Source organism: Macrotis lagotis, chromosome 8 (assembly GCF_037893015.1).
Source record: "Macrotis lagotis isolate mMagLag1 chromosome 8, bilby.v1.9.chrom.fasta, whole genome shotgun sequence".
Lineage (NCBI taxonomy): Eukaryota > Metazoa > Chordata > Mammalia > Peramelemorphia > Peramelidae > Macrotis > Macrotis lagotis.
In genome coordinates, this window is record NC_133665.1 from 50,513,135 (window position 1) to 50,531,881 (window position 18,747).

An 18,747-nucleotide genomic window follows, 5' to 3' on the forward strand; every position below is an offset into this window, starting at 1 on the left:
CAGGCAGACCCCGTAAAGAAGAATCGTCGCGACCCCCCTCTTATCGCTCCGGAGAGCCCCTCGAACAGGTAAGTGACGTCTGCCTCATTCTTTTCTCATGGGTTCCAAGCTGTCTAAATAACAGGTCTTTATACGGGACCTTAAACTGGCACTTAAAGACAGGAGAGTTAAAGTAAAGAAAAAGGATCTTGTTAGATTCTGCCCTTTTATAGATGAAGTATGCCCGTGGTTTCTGGTAACAGGACCTGAGATCCACCCAGGCAAATGGCTGAAAGTAGGAAGAGATCTTAATCAGAAATTGAAAATAGAAGGACCCGATGCCGTCCCTGTTTCAGCCCTTTCTTACTGGGGTCTTATAAGAGACATAGTGGAAAGCGCAACCAGGGACCCCACAAAAAAAACAGCTACTTTCAGTTGCAGAGTCCTGCCTTCGCCCTCTTTCGCGTACAGCCTCTATAAAGTCTTTGAAAGAAGAGGAAGCGAAACCCCCTAAAACTCCAGCTAGATCTTCCTCAGCAGCTATTGAAATCCCCCCCCAAGCAAATCCCTCTATCCTCCTCTCCCTTCTGAGATAACACCAGCAGAGGAGCCCATAACCTGCCCTGTGTTTACAAGAAATAAGAATCTCTGGTCCAGTCCAGAAACGGACCCAGATTCAGAGCCTCCAGACCCAGGAGATGAGGCAGAACTTGAGGAAGAAGCTGCTAGATATAATAACCCAGACTGGCCCCTAGCCTCCGCTCCCCCTCCATACCTAACTGCCCCTGCCTTCCTGCCCCTGGGGCCTAATGCCCCCTTTACTCTCTCCGCACTAGCAGCCATCTCCCGTGGGGGATATCTTCTCCCCTCCAAGTGGCTCAGGGTCATCCAGGCAGTACTTACACGAGGACAGTTCCTCACCTGGAAGGCTGATTTTTTTGATCGTTGTCAAACCATTGCTTCAACTACCTATAAAACTTCTAAGGGAGCTTATGAAAAACCCTTAAGGACAGGGCATTGTAGAAAGAGCCCACCAAACGCTCAAAAACATGATTACTAAATTACAGAAAGGGTCAGAGACACTCTACCCCAAGATTTAACAATGCTAAAACTATTCTTAACCATGCCCTCTTTGTCCTCAATTTCCTCTCCCTTGATGCTAATGCCAAATCTGCAGCAGATCACCTTTGGCATCCCACTACTGAACACAACTATGCACAGGCTATGTGGAGAGATCCCATCTCCAACAAATGGCAAGGACCTGACCCAGTCCTTTCCTGGGGTAAAGGACATGCCTGTATTTATGATTCATCAGCTCAAAATGCTAGATGGCTACCCGAGCGTCTAGTAAAATCACATAATCCACCCAGGGAACCCCCTGAGGAATCCCCCTCTGTGCTCTCTTGTAGATAAAAGATCCAGCATGGAGGCACTTGTCCTGTGCCTGCTCCTTCCGCTGTCCTGCTCATACCAACTACTTAACTACACTTGGGTCAGTCGAAGATGCTCAAGGATTCTGCATCTGGAGTACCTCGAAAGTTGACTCCATGACACCCTGGCTTCCCCTGTACCCAGATCTTTGTCAATTATCCGAATGGAACAGTGGATGGGACGCAGTATGGGGGTCCGATGATAGCATGACAGGCTGTGGCTCTCAAGATAGAAAAGAGAGGCTTGGGACCCTCTCCTTTTATGTTTGCCTGGGATACCATCGCTCATCAGCCCCACAATGTGGTAGAACGGGGGACTTCTATTGTAAAAATGGGATTGTGAGATGACAGGAACTGGGTACTGGATCACCTCATTAATGCCTCTGTACAAGCTTTGACCCAGATACAGAATTCTTCATTGGAAGAATGCTGGATCTGCTATTCTTCTTCCCCTCCCTTCTATGAAGGTATTGCTCAATTCGGGAACATCACACACTCCAACAGAACAGATGATCTCAGATGGGGCACTGGGGAATCCCAAGGCCTCACTCTTGCAAAAATCTCCGGTCAGGGAAATTGTTTCCTTGGCCCACAAATGCTCCCCCCCTCTTCAGCTAGACACAGTATGTAACCAAAGTACCCTTATTAATACTTCCTATAGATATGCTGTAGCCCCTCCTAATACCTATCTTGCCTGCTCCTCAGGACTAACCACCTTTGTGGACACCAAACAATTCCTTGAGAAAAAGGACTATTGTGTCCTTGTCTCCCTTTTTCCTCACCTAACTCAGAACTTCAAGCAGGGCTAGAACACCTAAAAGATTCTGTTGCCTCTTTAGCTGAAGTAGCATTACAAAATAGACGCGGTCTTGATTTGTTATTTTTACAACAGGGGGGACTCTGCGTGGCACTAAAGGAAGAATGCTGTTTTTTTAAGGATAAACTTGGCCTTGTAGAAGACAGTCTGCAAAGGGTTAAGGATAGCCTGGAAAAAAGAAAAAGGGAGAGAGAGAAAGGTGAGGCATGGTATAAAAATTGGTTTTCCACATCCCCCTGGCTCTCTATTCTGCTCCCAAGCCTTCTAGGCCCATTAATTGGCTTCCTAATTCTAATTTCTTTTGGACCATGGGCCTTCAGGAGACTGACCAACTTTATCAAATCCCAAATTGACTCAGCCCTTGGAAAACCAGTTTCGGTCTTATATCACCAATTGAAAAGCCAAGGGTCCTGTGAGGACCCCCAAATGGAACCCTTGAGGTTCGCTGCTCTTACACCTCGCCCACCTTGGTATGCACGCATCTGCTCAAGGAAAGGCACCCCCTAAGGGCTGCAGTGATACCCAATGACGGGATTTAGTGCAACTCCATGACTTGGGAACATCAGATCCTACAGGAGATAACAAGGACCTTGCTAAGGTCCCCTCCTGGTCACGGATACCAAGCATGAAAATCAAGTTGCACAGCCTAAGACAGGGATCCTGCCCATAAATTTAAAATAAAAAAGGGGGACATGCCAGGGGCCAAGAAGCCCCCATAAAAAGAGCAAATAAATTCCAGACATACCAGGAGCCAAGAAGCCCCCTGTCAGATAAGATAAAAGGAGCAAACAAAATTCCAAGATAAAGGAAAGTCACCCTCCATTACCAAGAACAAACTGACCACAGACTATCCCTTCTCTCAGGCCAAGGCATACCAACTCCACCCCTAAGCTAATCCCCTTGTTCCTTCTCTACAAAATATAAGCAGGTATTTTTCTCAAATAAACTCAGACCTTATCCACCATCCTTGGGTCTCACTCTCCTTATTCTCACCCATTCCATTTCAGGCTGGGTCCTCCTCGACACCCCACTTTTCTGCCCCGCGGGTCGGGGCACACTGATATTAAAAAATTAAGATTTAAGCAAATAGGCTACACTGATATATTAAAAAAGATTATGCACTGTTATAAATGGCTCATAAATACTTAGTCCAGAGTGATTAAAATGGTTTTTTACTAAGATATCCCACCTCTCAAAATGGGAGAGGGGAGAGGAAATCCCAAAATGTTAGGTCTTTTATGTCCTTTGTTCCTGCCCCTTCATACCAACCATAGGCTGGGATCACAATCTAATTGATACATTGGTCCCCATACATTCCCACCCCCTGCTCATTATATTAATGAACAAGAACAGCTACCTCCTTGAGCATGAGCCAAGGAGAAGGTCAAGACCCTAGATTAATTTAGAAATAGGTGGGCCTGACTTGGCCTAATCTTAGTTTTTAATCAGATTGAGGCTGCCTGCCCATAGGCAACAATATAGGCAGATGCCAGTCTTTGTAATATAAACTAACAATTCTCCCTTCACATTCTTGTGGAACCCAAACACCCACATATTCCTCACATGCACTATGACCAGATTGGATTCATACCAAGAATGCATAGTTGATTCAATATAAGGAAGACTCTGAATATAATAAGCCATCAGTAATAAAAACCACATGATTATCTCAATATATGCTGAAAAGATTTTTGACAAGATCGATCATTAATACTTGTTTCTTTTTAAAAAAACCACTAGAAAGAACAGGAATAAATGAATCTTTCCTTAACATTCAAAATAGTATCTATGTAAAACCAAGAGCAATTATTATATGATAGAACAAAGTTAGAGATTGTTTCCAATAAGATCAGGATAAAACAAGGAAGCCCATTATCACTATTCCCATTTAACATAGTGCTAAAAATGCTAGATATAACAGTAAGTTAAGAAAAAAACAAGGAAATGAACAAAAGCAAAAAGAAGACAAAACTATATTCAAAAGATGATATGTTGTCCTATCTAGATAACCCTAAAGAAGCAGCTAAAAATTAATTTAAATAGTAAAGTCATCAAGTTGTAGGATTTAAATAAATCTACATAAATCATTAGCATTCCAAAATATTACTAACAAAGTACAGTAGGATGTTAAAGATACATACAAAATAACTATAAGATATATAAAGTATTTAGGAGTCTACTATTCCTGGATAACTAAGAATAAATCATTCACAGTTGATCATTAATGCAGACTCTTTTGAAGGCCCCCTGGAGTTTTGGGGACCGCAGGTTAAGAATCCCTGCTTTAGGAGGAGAGGAAAACTTGAGAGAAAGAGGTTAAGGAAGCTCAAGTATAATCAATAGTGCTGAGGAGGGACTCAAAGTCTCAGGGGAGTCTCCCTAGGTCCTCATTGTTCTCTGAGGGTCTCAACTAGATGAATAAAACTACAAAACACTTAAAAGAGATAAAGACATGCTAAATAATTGGAAAAGTATTAATTTCTCTTGTTCAGGTCATAACAATATAATAAAATGGCAATGTTACCTAAATTAATTTACTTATTTAGTGACAAACCAATAAAACTATCAAAAGATTATTTTATAGAGTTAGAAAAAAATGACAAAATTCATTGAGAAAAAAGGATGAAGAATCTCAAGGGAAAATAATGAAAAAAAATGGGGAAAGAAGGAAGCTTAGCAGTAGGGAATTCCTATAGATCTCAAATTACATTACAATATAGTAATCATCAAAACTATTTGATAGGGGGTGGCTAGGTGGCATAGTGGATAAAGCACCAGCCTTGGAGTCAGGAGTACCTGGGTTCAAATCTGGTCTCAGACACTTAATAATTACCTAGCTGTGTGGCCTTGGGCAAGCCACTTAACCCCATTTGCCTTGCAAAAACCTAAAAAAAAAAAAACAAAAAAAAAACTATTTGATCCTGGTTAAGAAATAAAGAGCTCAACCAGCCAGACAGATTATGTACAGAAGCAAATGAATATAAAAGCAGAGTGCTTAATGAACCCAAAGTCTCCATTTACTAGGTTAAGGATTCACTATTTTGCAAAAATAATTGGGAAAACTGGAAAGCAGTCTGACAGAAATTAGGTGTAGATCAATATCTCATACCCTATACCAAGATATAACTCCAAATGGATATGAGATAGATATTTTTGTCCTTTGGATTTTGCAAGGGAATAGAGAGTTAAGTGACTTGCCCAGGGTCACACAGCTAAGTAAGTATTAAGTGCCTGAGGCTGGGGATTTGAATTCAGGTTCTCCTGACTCCAGGGTCAGTGCTCTATTTATTGTGTCACTTAGCTGCCCCTGATAGAATTTTTTTAATGGCATCATAAAAAAATTGGAGAAGTGAGGAAGAAATTACCTTTTGGATCTATGATAGGTTCATGACCAAACAAGGGAATTGAGATGATCACAGAAGATAAAATGAACAATTTTGTTTGCTTAAACAAAACCATAGTGTAAATGAAAAGGGAAGTATATAACTGAGGAAAAAATTATTTGTAGCTAGTTTCTTATAAGTTTTCACATCAAATCTATGTGTATATGTATCTGTGTTTATATATGTATGCATAACCATATATATATATATATATATGCAAAGAAACATTCAAATTTACAAAAACAAAAGTCATTCCCCAAGAGATAGTAAATAATTAAAAATAAAGTTTTTTCAAAGGAAGAAATTTATAAGATTAACAAATCACTAATAATTAGATAAGTGCAAATTAAAGCAACCCTGAGCTTCTACTTCTGACCCATCAGACTGTTAAAAATGTCAAAAAAAGGAAAATGACAATGGCTGGAGAAAGTAGACAGAATAATACACTCTTGATGGAGTTGCAAATTTCTCTAAGCAATGTGGAAAGCATTTTGGAACTATACAAAAAGAACTCACTAACCTGAGTATACGGTTTCACTCAGTGATATCACTACTACAAAAAACAAAGAAAGAGGAGAAAGGACCCATATGTATAAAAATATTTCTGGCAGTTCTTTTGTTGTAGGAGGAAACAACTAAAAGAGTACTGAGGGATGGAACATTATTGAGTCATAAGATGTGAAGAAATAGACAGTTTCAGAGAAGACCCATATCAACCAAAAAAATAAGCAGAACTAGCAGAATAATTTACATAATAATAGCATAAAGAAAAGCAAAGATGTGAGAATTCCTATTACTGCAATGAAAAAAAAATCACAATTTCAGAAGACTGAAAATAAAATATTCTGTGTGCTCCCTAATAGAGAAATAAGGGCCTCAAAATGCAGAATGAAATGCATATTTTTGGACATGGTCAATGAGAAAATTTGCTTTGCTTAGCTATGCTCATTTCTTTTTCTTTTGTTTATGCAGGATGGAAGGCAAGTAGAAGGAAAGGAAAATTGTTAATTAAAAAAAGTTAAATTGAAATGAATTTAAAAAAACAAGAAGTGTAGAAGTAACCAACAGAACAATTTTGCTATTACTTTCTTACACCATAAATATGTACAAAGTTTATATGTATACTATTCAATACATATAAGCTTTATATATATGTTTCTTTTTTTAAAACTATTTTTAAAGGGTAAATGAGAGCATTTTTTTTCTTTTTTCTTGCTTTTAAAAAATATGACTAATGCAGGAATTTGTTTTACATGACTTCCAGCTTGTAATGAGTTTTGTATTTCTTGTCTTCTCAATGGAAGAAGGGGTCAGGGAGGGAGAGAATTTAGAACTAAAGATAAAATAAAACTGAACTAGAGGGGGGAAAAAGGTAAAGGGAAGAAGAATGTAGTGACCCTCGAATGAAGTGCTAATGTTTGAATTTAATCTTTTTAGGCAATGGGAAGCCAGACAATGAAGTTGATTTGATCTAATCAGAGCTGTGCCTTAGGAAGATTACTTAGAGAAAAAAGGATTGGAGATGGAAAAGAATGGAGGCAGGTTGGCTAGAGAAGAGCCTATTACAAGATGATGAGGGCGATGCAAGGGATCTTAGGAAGCTTAGGATCAATAATGACTGAGTATGTGGGATGAGAGAGATGAAGGAGTCAAAGATCAAATGACATCATTATTCCGTCCTGCTATAGCCACTTACAGAGGCATTCTGTATGCTAAGGAACAGACTGAAGCTATCTAAGGGGACTGATGGGCTCCTGGATTGATAGGCTTCTGGACAGATGGGCTCCTCATGAGCCTTGAACTGCTGTGTCTTCAGATTTTTTTTTTTTAGGTATTTGCAAGGCAAATGGGGTTAAGTGGCTTGCCCAAGGCCACACAGCTAGGTAATTATTAAATGTCTGAGACCGGATTTGAACCCAGGTACTCCTGACTCCAAGGCCGGTGCTTTATCCACTATGCCACCTAGCTGCCCCCTGATTTTAGAGTAGTAAGGCGTTCAATCTCATCATCAGATCCGGTCCTTTCACCTTCCAGAGGATAAAACTGGTTCCCAGAGAGGATAAGTTATTTTCCCAAGGTCACACAATAAGTTGTGGGCAGAGCCATTTTGATCCAACCCCCTATCCAGAACCCAGGGCTTTTCCCCATCTCGATACTCTTTCTAATTTGTTTTGCTTTTCTGCTTAGGCCAGGGGTTCTTACCCATTTTCATAGACCCCTGGTAAATTAGCCTGTGGACCTCTTTTTTGAATTATTTTTTCCATAAAATACATAGGATTGCAAAGAAAATCAAAGTTTAGTAAAAATAAAGTTGTATTTTCCTTCATCCAAGTTCACAGAACCCCTAAAATCCATCTGCAGACCCTTTAGGGGAGTCTGTGGGTCCCAGGTTAGGAACCTTTGCTTTGGGAGGAGGGAGGAACTTGAGAGAAGGCAAAGGAAGCTTGAGGACAATCGGCAATACTGAGGTGGAACTCAAAGTCTCAGGGAGTCTCCTGGCTTCTCATTATTCCTTGAGGGTCTCAAGAAACCAGATGAAGACCAGGGCATCTTAATGGACTGACTGCTTGGACTTGAAGATTTTCAGTCACTGCTTAGGGGCAGGGGGAGCGGGGATAGAATCCTCCTTTCAGGCTTCATAGATTGTCAGGCCACACTTCCTCCATAGAGACAGTCTGGTCCCATTGCAGTTGGCAGTCCTGCCTTCCTCTCCTTTCAGTCTTGCAGTTGGGGCAAGCCCAAAACTCATTCTTGTCTGAGTCAAGAAGTCTGAGAACCAAAGCCTGAGAGAAAGGCAAGCTTTACCTGTATAGCCTCTCTTCAGTAGCCCTAAGCCCTTCTTTGGCAGTTTACAAGAGGGAAGATTAGATGGACAGGAAGCCTGGAAAAGGCAACCTCTAAGACCCTCTGAGCTCCCCATAGGCAAGGGAAAGAAAAAGGGTGGGGACCTTCTGGATTCTCAGTCTGATTCTCTGTGCTTAGAATCATAGAATGCAAGAGCTAAAGGAAGGGAGGAGGCAAGGAGTGAACTAAATGTGCATCAGGAAAACCTTTTTTTTCTTTTTGCAAGGCAATGGGGTTAAGTGACTTGCCCAAGGCCACACAGCTAGGTAATTATTAAGTGTCTGAGGTCACATTTGAACTCAAGGCCTCCTGACTCCAGGGCCAGTTCTCTATCCACTGTGCCACCTAGCTGCCTCCATTGGGAAAACCTAAAGTCTTATTAATTCTTGGGGGCCAGAGGGCACCAGAGTTCACCAATTCACAGAATTCTAAAACTAGAAGGGGTCTTAGAGGCCATTAAATCTAATCTAATCCCTCATTTTTTCAAATGGAGAAACTCAGAAAGGGGAGTGAGTTGCCTATGTGAGTGGCAGAACCTGTCCTGGATATTTGGGGGAAGGCAGTAAAAGAGAGGGACAGATACAGGACTCATCTCTAGGGGAAGAGGGAAGAGGAAGGGAAAGTGGGGGTGCGTGCTGCTACTGGCCCCAGTACTCAGGGCCAAATGATGCTGCCCAGGAAGAGGGAGAGAACCACAGAGAAGATGAAGAGGAAGTCAGAAAATCTTAGGCCTGAACTCCCTGCCTGGTTGATCTCACACTGACAGTTGGTGGGTGACTTGGAAGGTCTTGGAGCCCGAGGACCTGGAGCAGAAAAAGGGCAGTCCAACCACTCAGGCCCCATGGGATGAGGGGAGTCAGGTTCTGCCACCACACTGCCTGGAGCAAATCGCCAGTACTCAGTGCCCTTGAAGAAGTAGGTATCACCTGTAAAATGAGAATGAGGGGAGAGGTCAGGGTACTACTTAGAAGACCATTCTACTTTCTATTCACTCCTCCTGAGATCCAGGCATCTTGTTGCTCAGTTCCACTTTCTCTGCCAAATCAATTAGCATCTTACCCCCAACACACACACACACACACACACACACACACACCTTTGTTGCCAACAGTCACATCATCAGGTGCCGAAGGTGCTCCCTCCCACAGGCTCAGTTTCTTGGGGTAGCCTGGGTCAACACTGTGGACAGTCTCATCAAAACGCCAGTATTGTTCACCTCGAATCAGGTATGTCTTCCCATTCTGGGGCCAAGAGAAGACAGCATCCACAACCTCCCCAGGGGGAAGCCCTAGTTCAGTCACCAACTTTGGGGAACCAGCCTCTAGCTGACGATCTTGAAACACCCAGAACTTGGATCCTGAGTGTTGATAGAAATAAAGTCAGTCAAATATGAATTCCCATCAATGTTGTCCCTTCCCTACACAACAAAAAAGTCTCATTTCTTCTTCCTCATTCCCTCCCCCCCCAGTTCTATATGTCTCTGTTTCCATCTCTGTCTGTCTGTCTCTCTCTCTCTCTCTATCAATAGTGTCCCCATCTCTTCTCCTTGCCCACTTGCAAAATTTTCTTCTTGACACATCTCTACCTGGGTCCCCCTTGGCTCTCTTCTCATCTCCTATTCATCTCTCTCCCCCCCACCCCCACCCACTTCATTCAATCATCCATTGCACTCACCACTGAAAAGCAGAATTCGTCCATCAGAGGGCCGAGAATAGGCTGCATTCACAGTCACCACATGCTCTGGCAACCCCTCCCAGAATCGGTGCAGCTTTGCAGGGCGAGGGGAAACCAGCTGGCCTGAGGGCTGAAGGCGCCAGAACCAGGGTCCTGGGGTATAGGAGGGGTCACTAACATACCAGTCCTGAAGTCCCCCACCCCCAGCTCCTAGGGTGGAGTGGACCAGGCCTATAGGCATCGGGCTAGATATCAGACAACAAGAATTTCAAAGGGTCACAGGTCATAACTATGGGTGAGTCAGAAGCTATGGAAAATAGAGACTTGATGTCCTAGGAGATGAGAGGGGGGCTATGGTAGGGGATCAACATTTCAGAGCAAGGGTAATAGGAGTCAAAGGACTCTCACCTTTAAAGAAGAAGACCTCGCCACGGATGTTGGCAATAGCATCAAAATTACCAGAACATCGATCAGGAACTGGGACTGAAGGGCTGGAAGGAGGTATAGGAGAGAGAAAGTGAAGAGAGATGAGAGTGAGGCAGAGAGCTGGAGGGGTCATTATGGATAGAGGAGAATGGGGAGGAGGAAGGAGGGGAGATGAGATGGGGGAGCCAACAAGGGGAGGATGAAGGGGACTAGGGAAGAATTGGGGATTGATCAGGAGAAGGGGATATTTACCTGTCTGGGGGCTGCCCAGGGGGTTGGGGTGGAGGAATGAGAGGTTTCCGAGTTGGCTCTGGGTGGGGATTATTTGGACCTTTTCCTAAAGGGAGGTAGAGTTAGAGGTGAGGTGAAATCAAAAGAATGAAAGGCTTGGAAAAGACTGAAAAATGGAAATAATGGAAAAGACAAGTAGGCTGGGAGTTAGAAGAATGGGTTCCAGTTTTGTTTTTGCAGTTTATTAGCTGTGACTTTGGATAAAACACTTCATTTCTGAGCTTTAGTTTTCTCATCTGTGAATTGGGGATAATAATACTCACCTTTCTAGGATTGTAGGGAAGATTAAATGTTAAGAATCAGTTGGGGGGGGGGGGAAGGCATGGGGAAGAAAAGAGAAGGAATATTGATGGGGGGGCGGTTTTGTTCCCATAATCCTTAATCCAGATCTGAGAAAGGGGAAAAATAGAGGGTCCCAGGGCTCACCATAAAGCTGCTGAATCCCTTCTCTGTCATCAGATGGAAGCCGATATTTCAAGGGGTCCCCAGCTGGGCCCTGGTAGAAAGGCCTCATGATGGACTCAGGGGCTGAGGAGTGGGCCAGGCCCAAGGCGTGACCAAACTCATGGACAGCCACAGCAAAAAGGTCTGTCCCGCCGCCATCTATGGATTGGGAGGAGGCAGGAATCAAGTGGTGAGAAAAGGGAGCTTGGTCCAATCCATCCTCTACACAGCTGCCAAAGTGATTTTCCTACATTGTAGATCAGACCATGCCACTCCCTTACTCTATAAACTTCAGTGAACACCTATCAACTACAGGATAAAATACAAACTCTTCTCTAGTTTTTAAAGCCCTTCACAATCTGTCACCAACCTACCTTTCCAACTTTGGTGTACATTACTCCACTTTCCAGTCCAGTCAAGCTCCTTACTCATAAATAGTTCTCCACCTTCTGTCTCTGAGTCCAGAACTGGCTGTCTGTCCATCCCCATGTCTAGAATGTTCTCTCTCCTCATTTCTTTCACATAGAATCAATTTCTCCCTTCCTTCAACATTCAGTTTAGGCATCATCTTCTACACAAAGCTTTTCTTGATCTCTTTCTGCATATATTTATTTGATATCTCTTATAAAATGTAATCTACTTGAGACTAGTGACAATAACTTCTTTTGTACTGATATCCTCATAGCCTAAGACAGTACCTGGCAGTAGTAAGTACTTAATAAATGCTTGATGATCATTTGATTGATCAGTCCTCCCTACCTCATTATAATTCTCTAGGCAAAGGAGAACTCATATGGGCACCTGACTGGTTCTAGAAAAAAGAAGCCCAGCAAAGAAAAAGAACAATTAGCAGAAAAGTGTAGCTGTGGCCAAGAGGAATCTTTTTCAAATATTGCTTGTTCTCCCTGTTCCAGAATTTAAAACAGTTCCCTATTTCCTCTGATCTCAAGTCTAAACTCTTCAGTTTAGCATTCAAGACCCTCCTCAGTCTACCCTACCAAACTACCACAGTGATATATCAGCTTCATTTCCTCCAGCCCACTGATCCCCCTTATCTTTCCCTTGCCTAGAACACCCTCCTTCTTCCTCTCATCTTCTCTTATCCTTCAAGATCCAACTCAGGCCCACCTCTTCTGGAAAGCCTTCCTGAGTATGCCAGCCTGGGGAGGAGCATCAGAGAAACAATCCTTCAAATGTAACCCTTGGTCCCACACAAAGTCTTGCTGTTCTCTCATTATTTCTTGTGCATACTAAATTTCCTCAACCTAACAGAACATCTAGGGGCTTTGTCTTCTGCTTCTTATAAATTGGCCTCCTCTCTTTCCTTCTTAGCTTCCAACCTGGTCCACTCAGAATTGTGTGAGGAACAGAAACATAATAAACCCTTGTTGAATGTAATAGAAAATGAGGTCCTCAGGGAAGGGAAATGTCTCTTGGGTGGGGATCAGAATGGGGTGCTGTCTGAGGAGTAATCCAGGGAAACCATACCACTTTCCCCAAAGGTCCAGACTTCCTCATCATCAAAGTGGGTATCCCCAGAGATAGGGTGGTCCCCAGGGAAGAAGGCATGGGCCAAGGTGCCCCCAGGTCCATCAAAGGGGTAACTGTCCTTGTGATAAGCCCGAGCAAAGTCAATGAGGATCTCTGGCTCTGTTGCAGCCCTGGGCTCAGCCTCCTGGAATGTCATCCCCACTTCAGTTCCCCAGGCATTCAAGGCATAGTGCATCAGGTTCCGAACAGTGTCCTGGTTGAGGGCAGAGCCCTGTGGGAAGGAGCGAACCCTGGTGTCCAGAGAAGAGAATTCAGTATTAAAGGAAGGAATGTATGGCAGCCAGTTAAAACAATGATGTGCAGGTGACCTGGAGGAGTGATAGAGGAGCCCAGTCAATCAGCAACTAAATAAACATTTATTAAGTAAACATTATACTAGGGGCAGCTAGGTGGTGGAGTGGATAGAGCACCAGCCCTGGAGTCATGAGGACCTGAGTTCAAATGTGACCTCAGACACTTAATTACCTAGCTGTGTGACCTTGGGCAAGTCACTTAACTCCATTGCCTTGCAAGGAGGAAAAAAAAGAATGTTTGGGAAAGTTTTGGTAGAAGGTGAAATTTTAGCTAGGACTTGAAGGAAGTCAGGGAATCCAAGAAGTAGATATGAGGAGGGAGAAAATTCCTTACATGAGAGACAGTCAGTGAAAATTGGAGTAGGAAGATATAAAGGTCTTTGTATACCAACCAGAGAGGAGACAGAGAACCGCTGGAATTTATTGAAGAGAGTGACAAGGTCAAACTTAGGCTTTAGCAAGATCACTTTGACAACAGAGTGAATAATGGACGAGTAGTGAGAGACTTATACCTCAACAATAATAGGGAAATTTGGAAGAGGATTGGTTTGGGGTAAAAGATAATGAGTTCAGCTTTGGATATGTTGAATTTAAGCACTTCCAGTTCAGAATGTCTAATAGGAGGTTGGAGATTTGAGTCTGCAGGTTAACACACAGATTAGGGCTAGGTAAGAAAATATAAGAATCATCAGCATAGAGATGATATTTAAATCTATAGGAGCTGATGAGATCATGAGATGAAAGAGTAGAGAGGAAAAAGAGAAGAGGACCCTAGACAAGAGTCCTCTGGTTTAGCAGGTATGACCTAGCTGTGATGCACCTAGCTGTGATATAAGAGCATACTGCTTCCTTCTTACCAACCCAGCCATTCCTAGAACATCAAGAAGAGACACCATGGCTTCCTCATGGTAGCCAAGGTGGTCTCATCTGAAAAGGAGTTGAGACTTAAAAGGTCAAACTGATGGATATCTAGGAGTTACTGGATGATGTACCAGCAAAGTAATCTGAGAAGTAGTCAGATAGGAGGAGAAATAGAAGAGTGGCAGTGTCCTGAAAACTTAGAGAGAAGGAAGTATCAAAGAAAACAGAGTGATCAACAGAGAGAACAATAAGAGGTTTTTTGAAGATGATGGAGACATAAAGTAGGAAGCATACAGTAGACAAGAAGGAATTAGGGGCGGCTAGGTGGCGCAGTGGATAAAGCACCGGCCCTGGAGTCAAGAGTACCTGGGTTCAAATCCGGTCTCAGACACTTAATAATTACCTAGCTGTGTGGCCTTGGGCAAGCCACTTAACCCCATTTGCCTTGCAAAAAAAAAAATAAATAAAATAAAAAAAAGAAGGAATTAAAGAGAAAAAGTGAGTATAATAGAGGGGCCAATTTCTTGGAGAAGACAGAGTAGAATGGGATCACTTGTGCCTATAGCCTTTGCACACAGAAGGGCCAACTCTTCAGAGAGACAGGGATGAAGGAAGAGATAGGTAAAAGGCATCTGGGAGCTGTGAGATGAGGAGGAAGGGAAGAAAGGGATCCCTCTGATGAATAGGGAGAGGGAAAGGAGCCATGGGAGTTTTGAAAAGGAAGGAAAAAATTCGGAAAAGATGTGAGGTCATCTAATATAAACTGGTAAAGGATTCAGCAGGTTTATGATTTTCTTTTTTTTTTTTTTTGCAAGGCAAATGGGGTTAAGTGGCTTGCCCAAGGCCACACAGCTAGTGTCTGAGCCAGGATTTGAACCCAGGTACTCCTGACTCCAAGGCCAGTGCTTTATCCACTATGCCACCTAGCAGCCCCAGGTTTGTGATTTTCTTGACCTTAATGCAGCCCCATGTTCTTAGGAACAAAGGCAGTAGATGATGAAAGTAATACAACAAGACTGAAGTTTGGCAGGGTAAGAACATCATAATGAAGAAAATGGACTGGAGAAGAGAGGACAGTGTAGTGTTGAACTGGATCACCAAGGGGTAAAGATGGGGAAAAGATGAGAGTGTAGCTAGAACAAGGAAGAGGACTGATGGAGCAAGGGCTGAAGGTCATGGTGTTGACAAAAAGGGTTTGGTTTTGGAAGATATTGAAATAAATAGAATGCTAAAGGTTTTGATGAAATAAGGGGATTTCAGTATTCTTGAACATGGAAGAAATGCATTTGTGATTGATGCAAAATCAAGGGTATGACTATCTTTGTATGTGAGAGGGCAGAGAAATAGTTCATGGGAAATTAATCAGTTGGCAAATGGATTAGATATTTGAGGGAATATCAATATGTATGCTGAAGTGTCCTAATATGAGGACAGGAATTGGGAAGGAGGGAAAGATTTTGAATTTGCATTGAATTCATTGAATCCAATAGTAAGACTTTGGGGAAGAAGAGAAGTGCCAAATCACAGGCACTATAAAAACCTTAAGGGAGCATGACAACTACAACAGACTAGTTGGCTGGTGAGAAATCAGGGAACTGTGCCTTGGAACTCACCTCCAGAACAGTTTCTTCTTCTTCCAAAAGCTACCGGTAAGAGCATACCGCTTCCTTCTTACCAACCCTGCCACTCCCAGAACATCAGGAAGGGAACACCGTGGCTTCCTCATGGTAGCCAAGGTGGTCTCATCTGGAAAGGAGACAGGACATGAAAGGTCAAACTGATGGACAGGAACCTAGGAGTTGGTAACCCCTAAGAGTTGGTAACCAGAGAGTACAGAGAGAGAAAGCAAGTTATCCTTTCTCCCCACCCCACCCCATCTCCTCCAAGTCTATTCTGAAGGCTGCTCTTCCATCCTTTTCTGAGGACCTCTCAACCAGCAATAACACCAGTCACCTAGGAAGAGCTAGCTCTATTTTAGATTCTCTGGTCCTATTTCTGCTCCCGGAGTCCCTGAAGGCTATGGAACCTTGTAGCAGCCCTGAGTTTTGGGATCCAGAAAGAACAAAGGGACTAGGAGCTTGATAGACTTCTGCTCCTTCTGTCTTCCGGTAGCCAGGCACCAGATCTGAAGAAGGCTGGAGGCCACCGGGAAGGTCTGAAAGGAGCAGAAGGGCTGCATCTAGAGGGAGGCAAGACAGGACAGCCTGTTTGGGGATGAGAGGAGAGAATCTGCTGAATATAATTTGAACGGGGCCTCTAGCTTTGGGCAAGGAATGTTCTAGGAACTTACTAGTTGTGTGACCAAAATCCAATGACTTCTCCCTGTTTACCTCAGCTTCCTCTCAATCGTAAGATAGATACAATAGCAGCACCTTTCTCACAGAGTAGTCTTAGATGGTCCCTATTTCCTTCCTTTATTATAGTTGGCTGGGGAAGGAGTGGGAGGGAAAAACCATTCATTCATTCAATCATCCGTTACCCATGAGGCCGGTCTCCTTCAGCCCAGCAAACCTCTGCATGACTTTGATTGCGTCCCGGAGCTGTTCCGGACTCTGCAGCTGGGCCTGAGCCGGGTGGGGTGGGGGCAGGTAGCCATAGCGAGTGAGCCAGTCCTGGACCCCGAAAAAGAAGGGGTTAACGGGAAGGGAGGGTCGGGGTGTGGCAAGCAGAGGCGCTGCTCAGAGAACCCAAAGTCGCATAGGGGCTTGCAGCAGCCAGCCAAAAAGGTGGCAGACTCTGGATCCCCTCCTCGACCACCAGCGAGGATAGAATTGCGGGGAACCCCTCGCTTAACTCTAAGGCAAGGATCAGGGAGACCCCGAGGACCCTGATGTGCCGTCCGGCCTAAGCTTCCTGCTCTTGGTCTCTCGCTTATCTGCTGACTCTAAGCCCTCACTTCCCCACCGTGGTCCCCATATCCTCTCCTAGCCCCCCTTGTCTCCTGAGATACGGTGCCAACCTCAGCTGCTTCCAAGCTCCGCGCAGCCCGGTTCACTTCTCTCCACCCGACTCCCCAAACTTCGCTCTTTCCCTTCCCTGACCCCCGCCTCCAGCTTCCCACCCCTCCTTTCCAGATCGAGACATCCCGGTCCCCCTACTTCCCTCTCCCCACTCCGGCTCTTAGCGTTTCTCTCTGCTCCCCAAGGTCCTAGACCCCAGCTCACTTTTAATAGCCTCCTGATCCCCGGGTCCCAGACCTCTCTCCCCATCCCTGAGCTTCTCTCTCCCCCTTCCTCCCTGCCCCAGATGTCCCGAACCCCGGCCCCCCTCTGCCCTCCCAGAGCCCAAGGTCTCAGCTCCCAGTTCACTCCTGCACATTTCAGGACCTCGGCCCACCCTCCCGGACTCTACCCTACTGTGGGTGGAGAACACCTGTCTTTTCCTCGGCTTGTCCCCCCCTCATCACTCCCTGTCTCCCTAAGGACCCAAGCTTCCACTGGCCCCCATCCCAGACTCGGGCGTACCAAGTTCCAGCTCCCCTCTCCCCAGCCCCCGATGGGGTGCCCGGCCCCCCAGTCGGCACTCACCACGCTCAGACTGACGTCCTGGGCTGAGGGCTCCAGGATTCGGGCTAGGGCTGGAAACTGGAGCTGTAGTAGCAGGAGCAGGCTAAGGACAGGGCGCCCTGGCAGCCGCATGACCCTGGCTCAGGCCAGGCTCTTGGAGTTAGAAGAAGGGAAGGAATGATGGAGGAGAGGGGTCAGCCTAGAAGCACAAGAGGGGGTTGGCAGCGAGGGGGCCACCCCGCCCAGGCAAGCCCTGCCCTACCCTCCGGGGAGGCAGTTGAGAGTGGCTCTTGGGCACTAGCTTGATGATGTCTCTGGGGCATCAAAGGATCGAGGTTGAGGGGTCCGAAAAGCCTTGGACGCCCAGGGGGTCCTCCGGCTGGCCGTGCACTTAGCAGCGGGCGGGGCGGGGAGGAGCAAGGCGGGTTACAGCACAGCTCAAGGGTGGAGAGAGGGGGAAATGGCCCAATTTCCCCTGCCCGCAAAGCAGAGATTTGGGAACTTCAAAGGTGAGACTGAGACTGAACCTGGTTTGGGGGGCAGGAGGGGAAGGAGAGACAAGAGTGAAGGGCTCAATAAATGGGAGATCGCCTGAGTGCTTGGAAGGCGGCATGACTGAAGAGGGAACAGGGCTGAGGGCCAGGGCTGGGAGAGATCTGGGGATTAGGGGCTGGAGAGCACCTGAGGAAAAGCAACTATGTGGAGGAACAAAATGCACTGGGAAATCAGGAAGGCTGGAGTGGAGAATCTTGGATTGGAAAGGAACCTTTGGGTGCAGGTAGGGGCTTGGAGAGAAGGGGGGAGGCAATGAGGGAATCAGGGGCTGGAAACGCCAGGCTCCTGGAGGGGAAGGAGCAGCCATTAGCAGGGGAGAATATTTGAAGATGGTAGATCCTGGAAGACAGAGAGTTCAGGGAGCAGGAGGTAGAAACAGCACAGGGAATGAAGGCTGGGGTCCTAAGAGGGGATCACCCTTGAGAGATACTGTAACCTGCCTTGCTCCACTCCCTAGCACCTTCATATACCCACCCAGCCAGTCCTCTAAAATGGGGAATGTGGGAAAATGTGGACGAGAACCATTCATCTATTTTCCCCCTTTAGTTTCCCTATCTTGCTCCCTTAATGGTACCTTCTTCCAAGTGTTCTTTCTTCAAGATGCATTGAGCTTTTCTTAACCCTGATGCCCATTCATTTTCTAAGTCTGCTGCTATGGCTGTGGTCTAGCAGCATCAGTTTAAACTTTTCATA

The 18,747-nt window shown here is 44.9% G+C and overlaps 1 protein-coding gene across 1 annotated transcript; it reads right to left on the reverse strand.

The window, feature by feature from the left end:
- Positions 1-6,797: 6,797 nt before the first annotated feature.
- On the reverse strand, positions 6,798-17,938 carry MMP25 (matrix metallopeptidase 25). The gene is made up of 10 exons (XM_074196920.1): positions 17,521-17,938; positions 16,473-16,605; positions 15,607-15,739; positions 12,777-13,069; positions 11,271-11,447; positions 10,806-10,890; positions 10,536-10,618; positions 10,128-10,280; positions 9,550-9,810; positions 6,798-9,379 (listed from the first exon to the last, which is right to left on the reverse strand). Exons 1-10 carry the CDS (start codon positions 17,629-17,631, stop codon positions 9,108-9,110), a joined length of 1,701 nt encoding a protein of 566 aa, XP_074053021.1. The 5' UTR covers positions 17,632-17,938; the 3' UTR covers positions 6,798-9,107.
- Between the last annotated feature and the right edge of the window lie 809 nt (positions 17,939-18,747).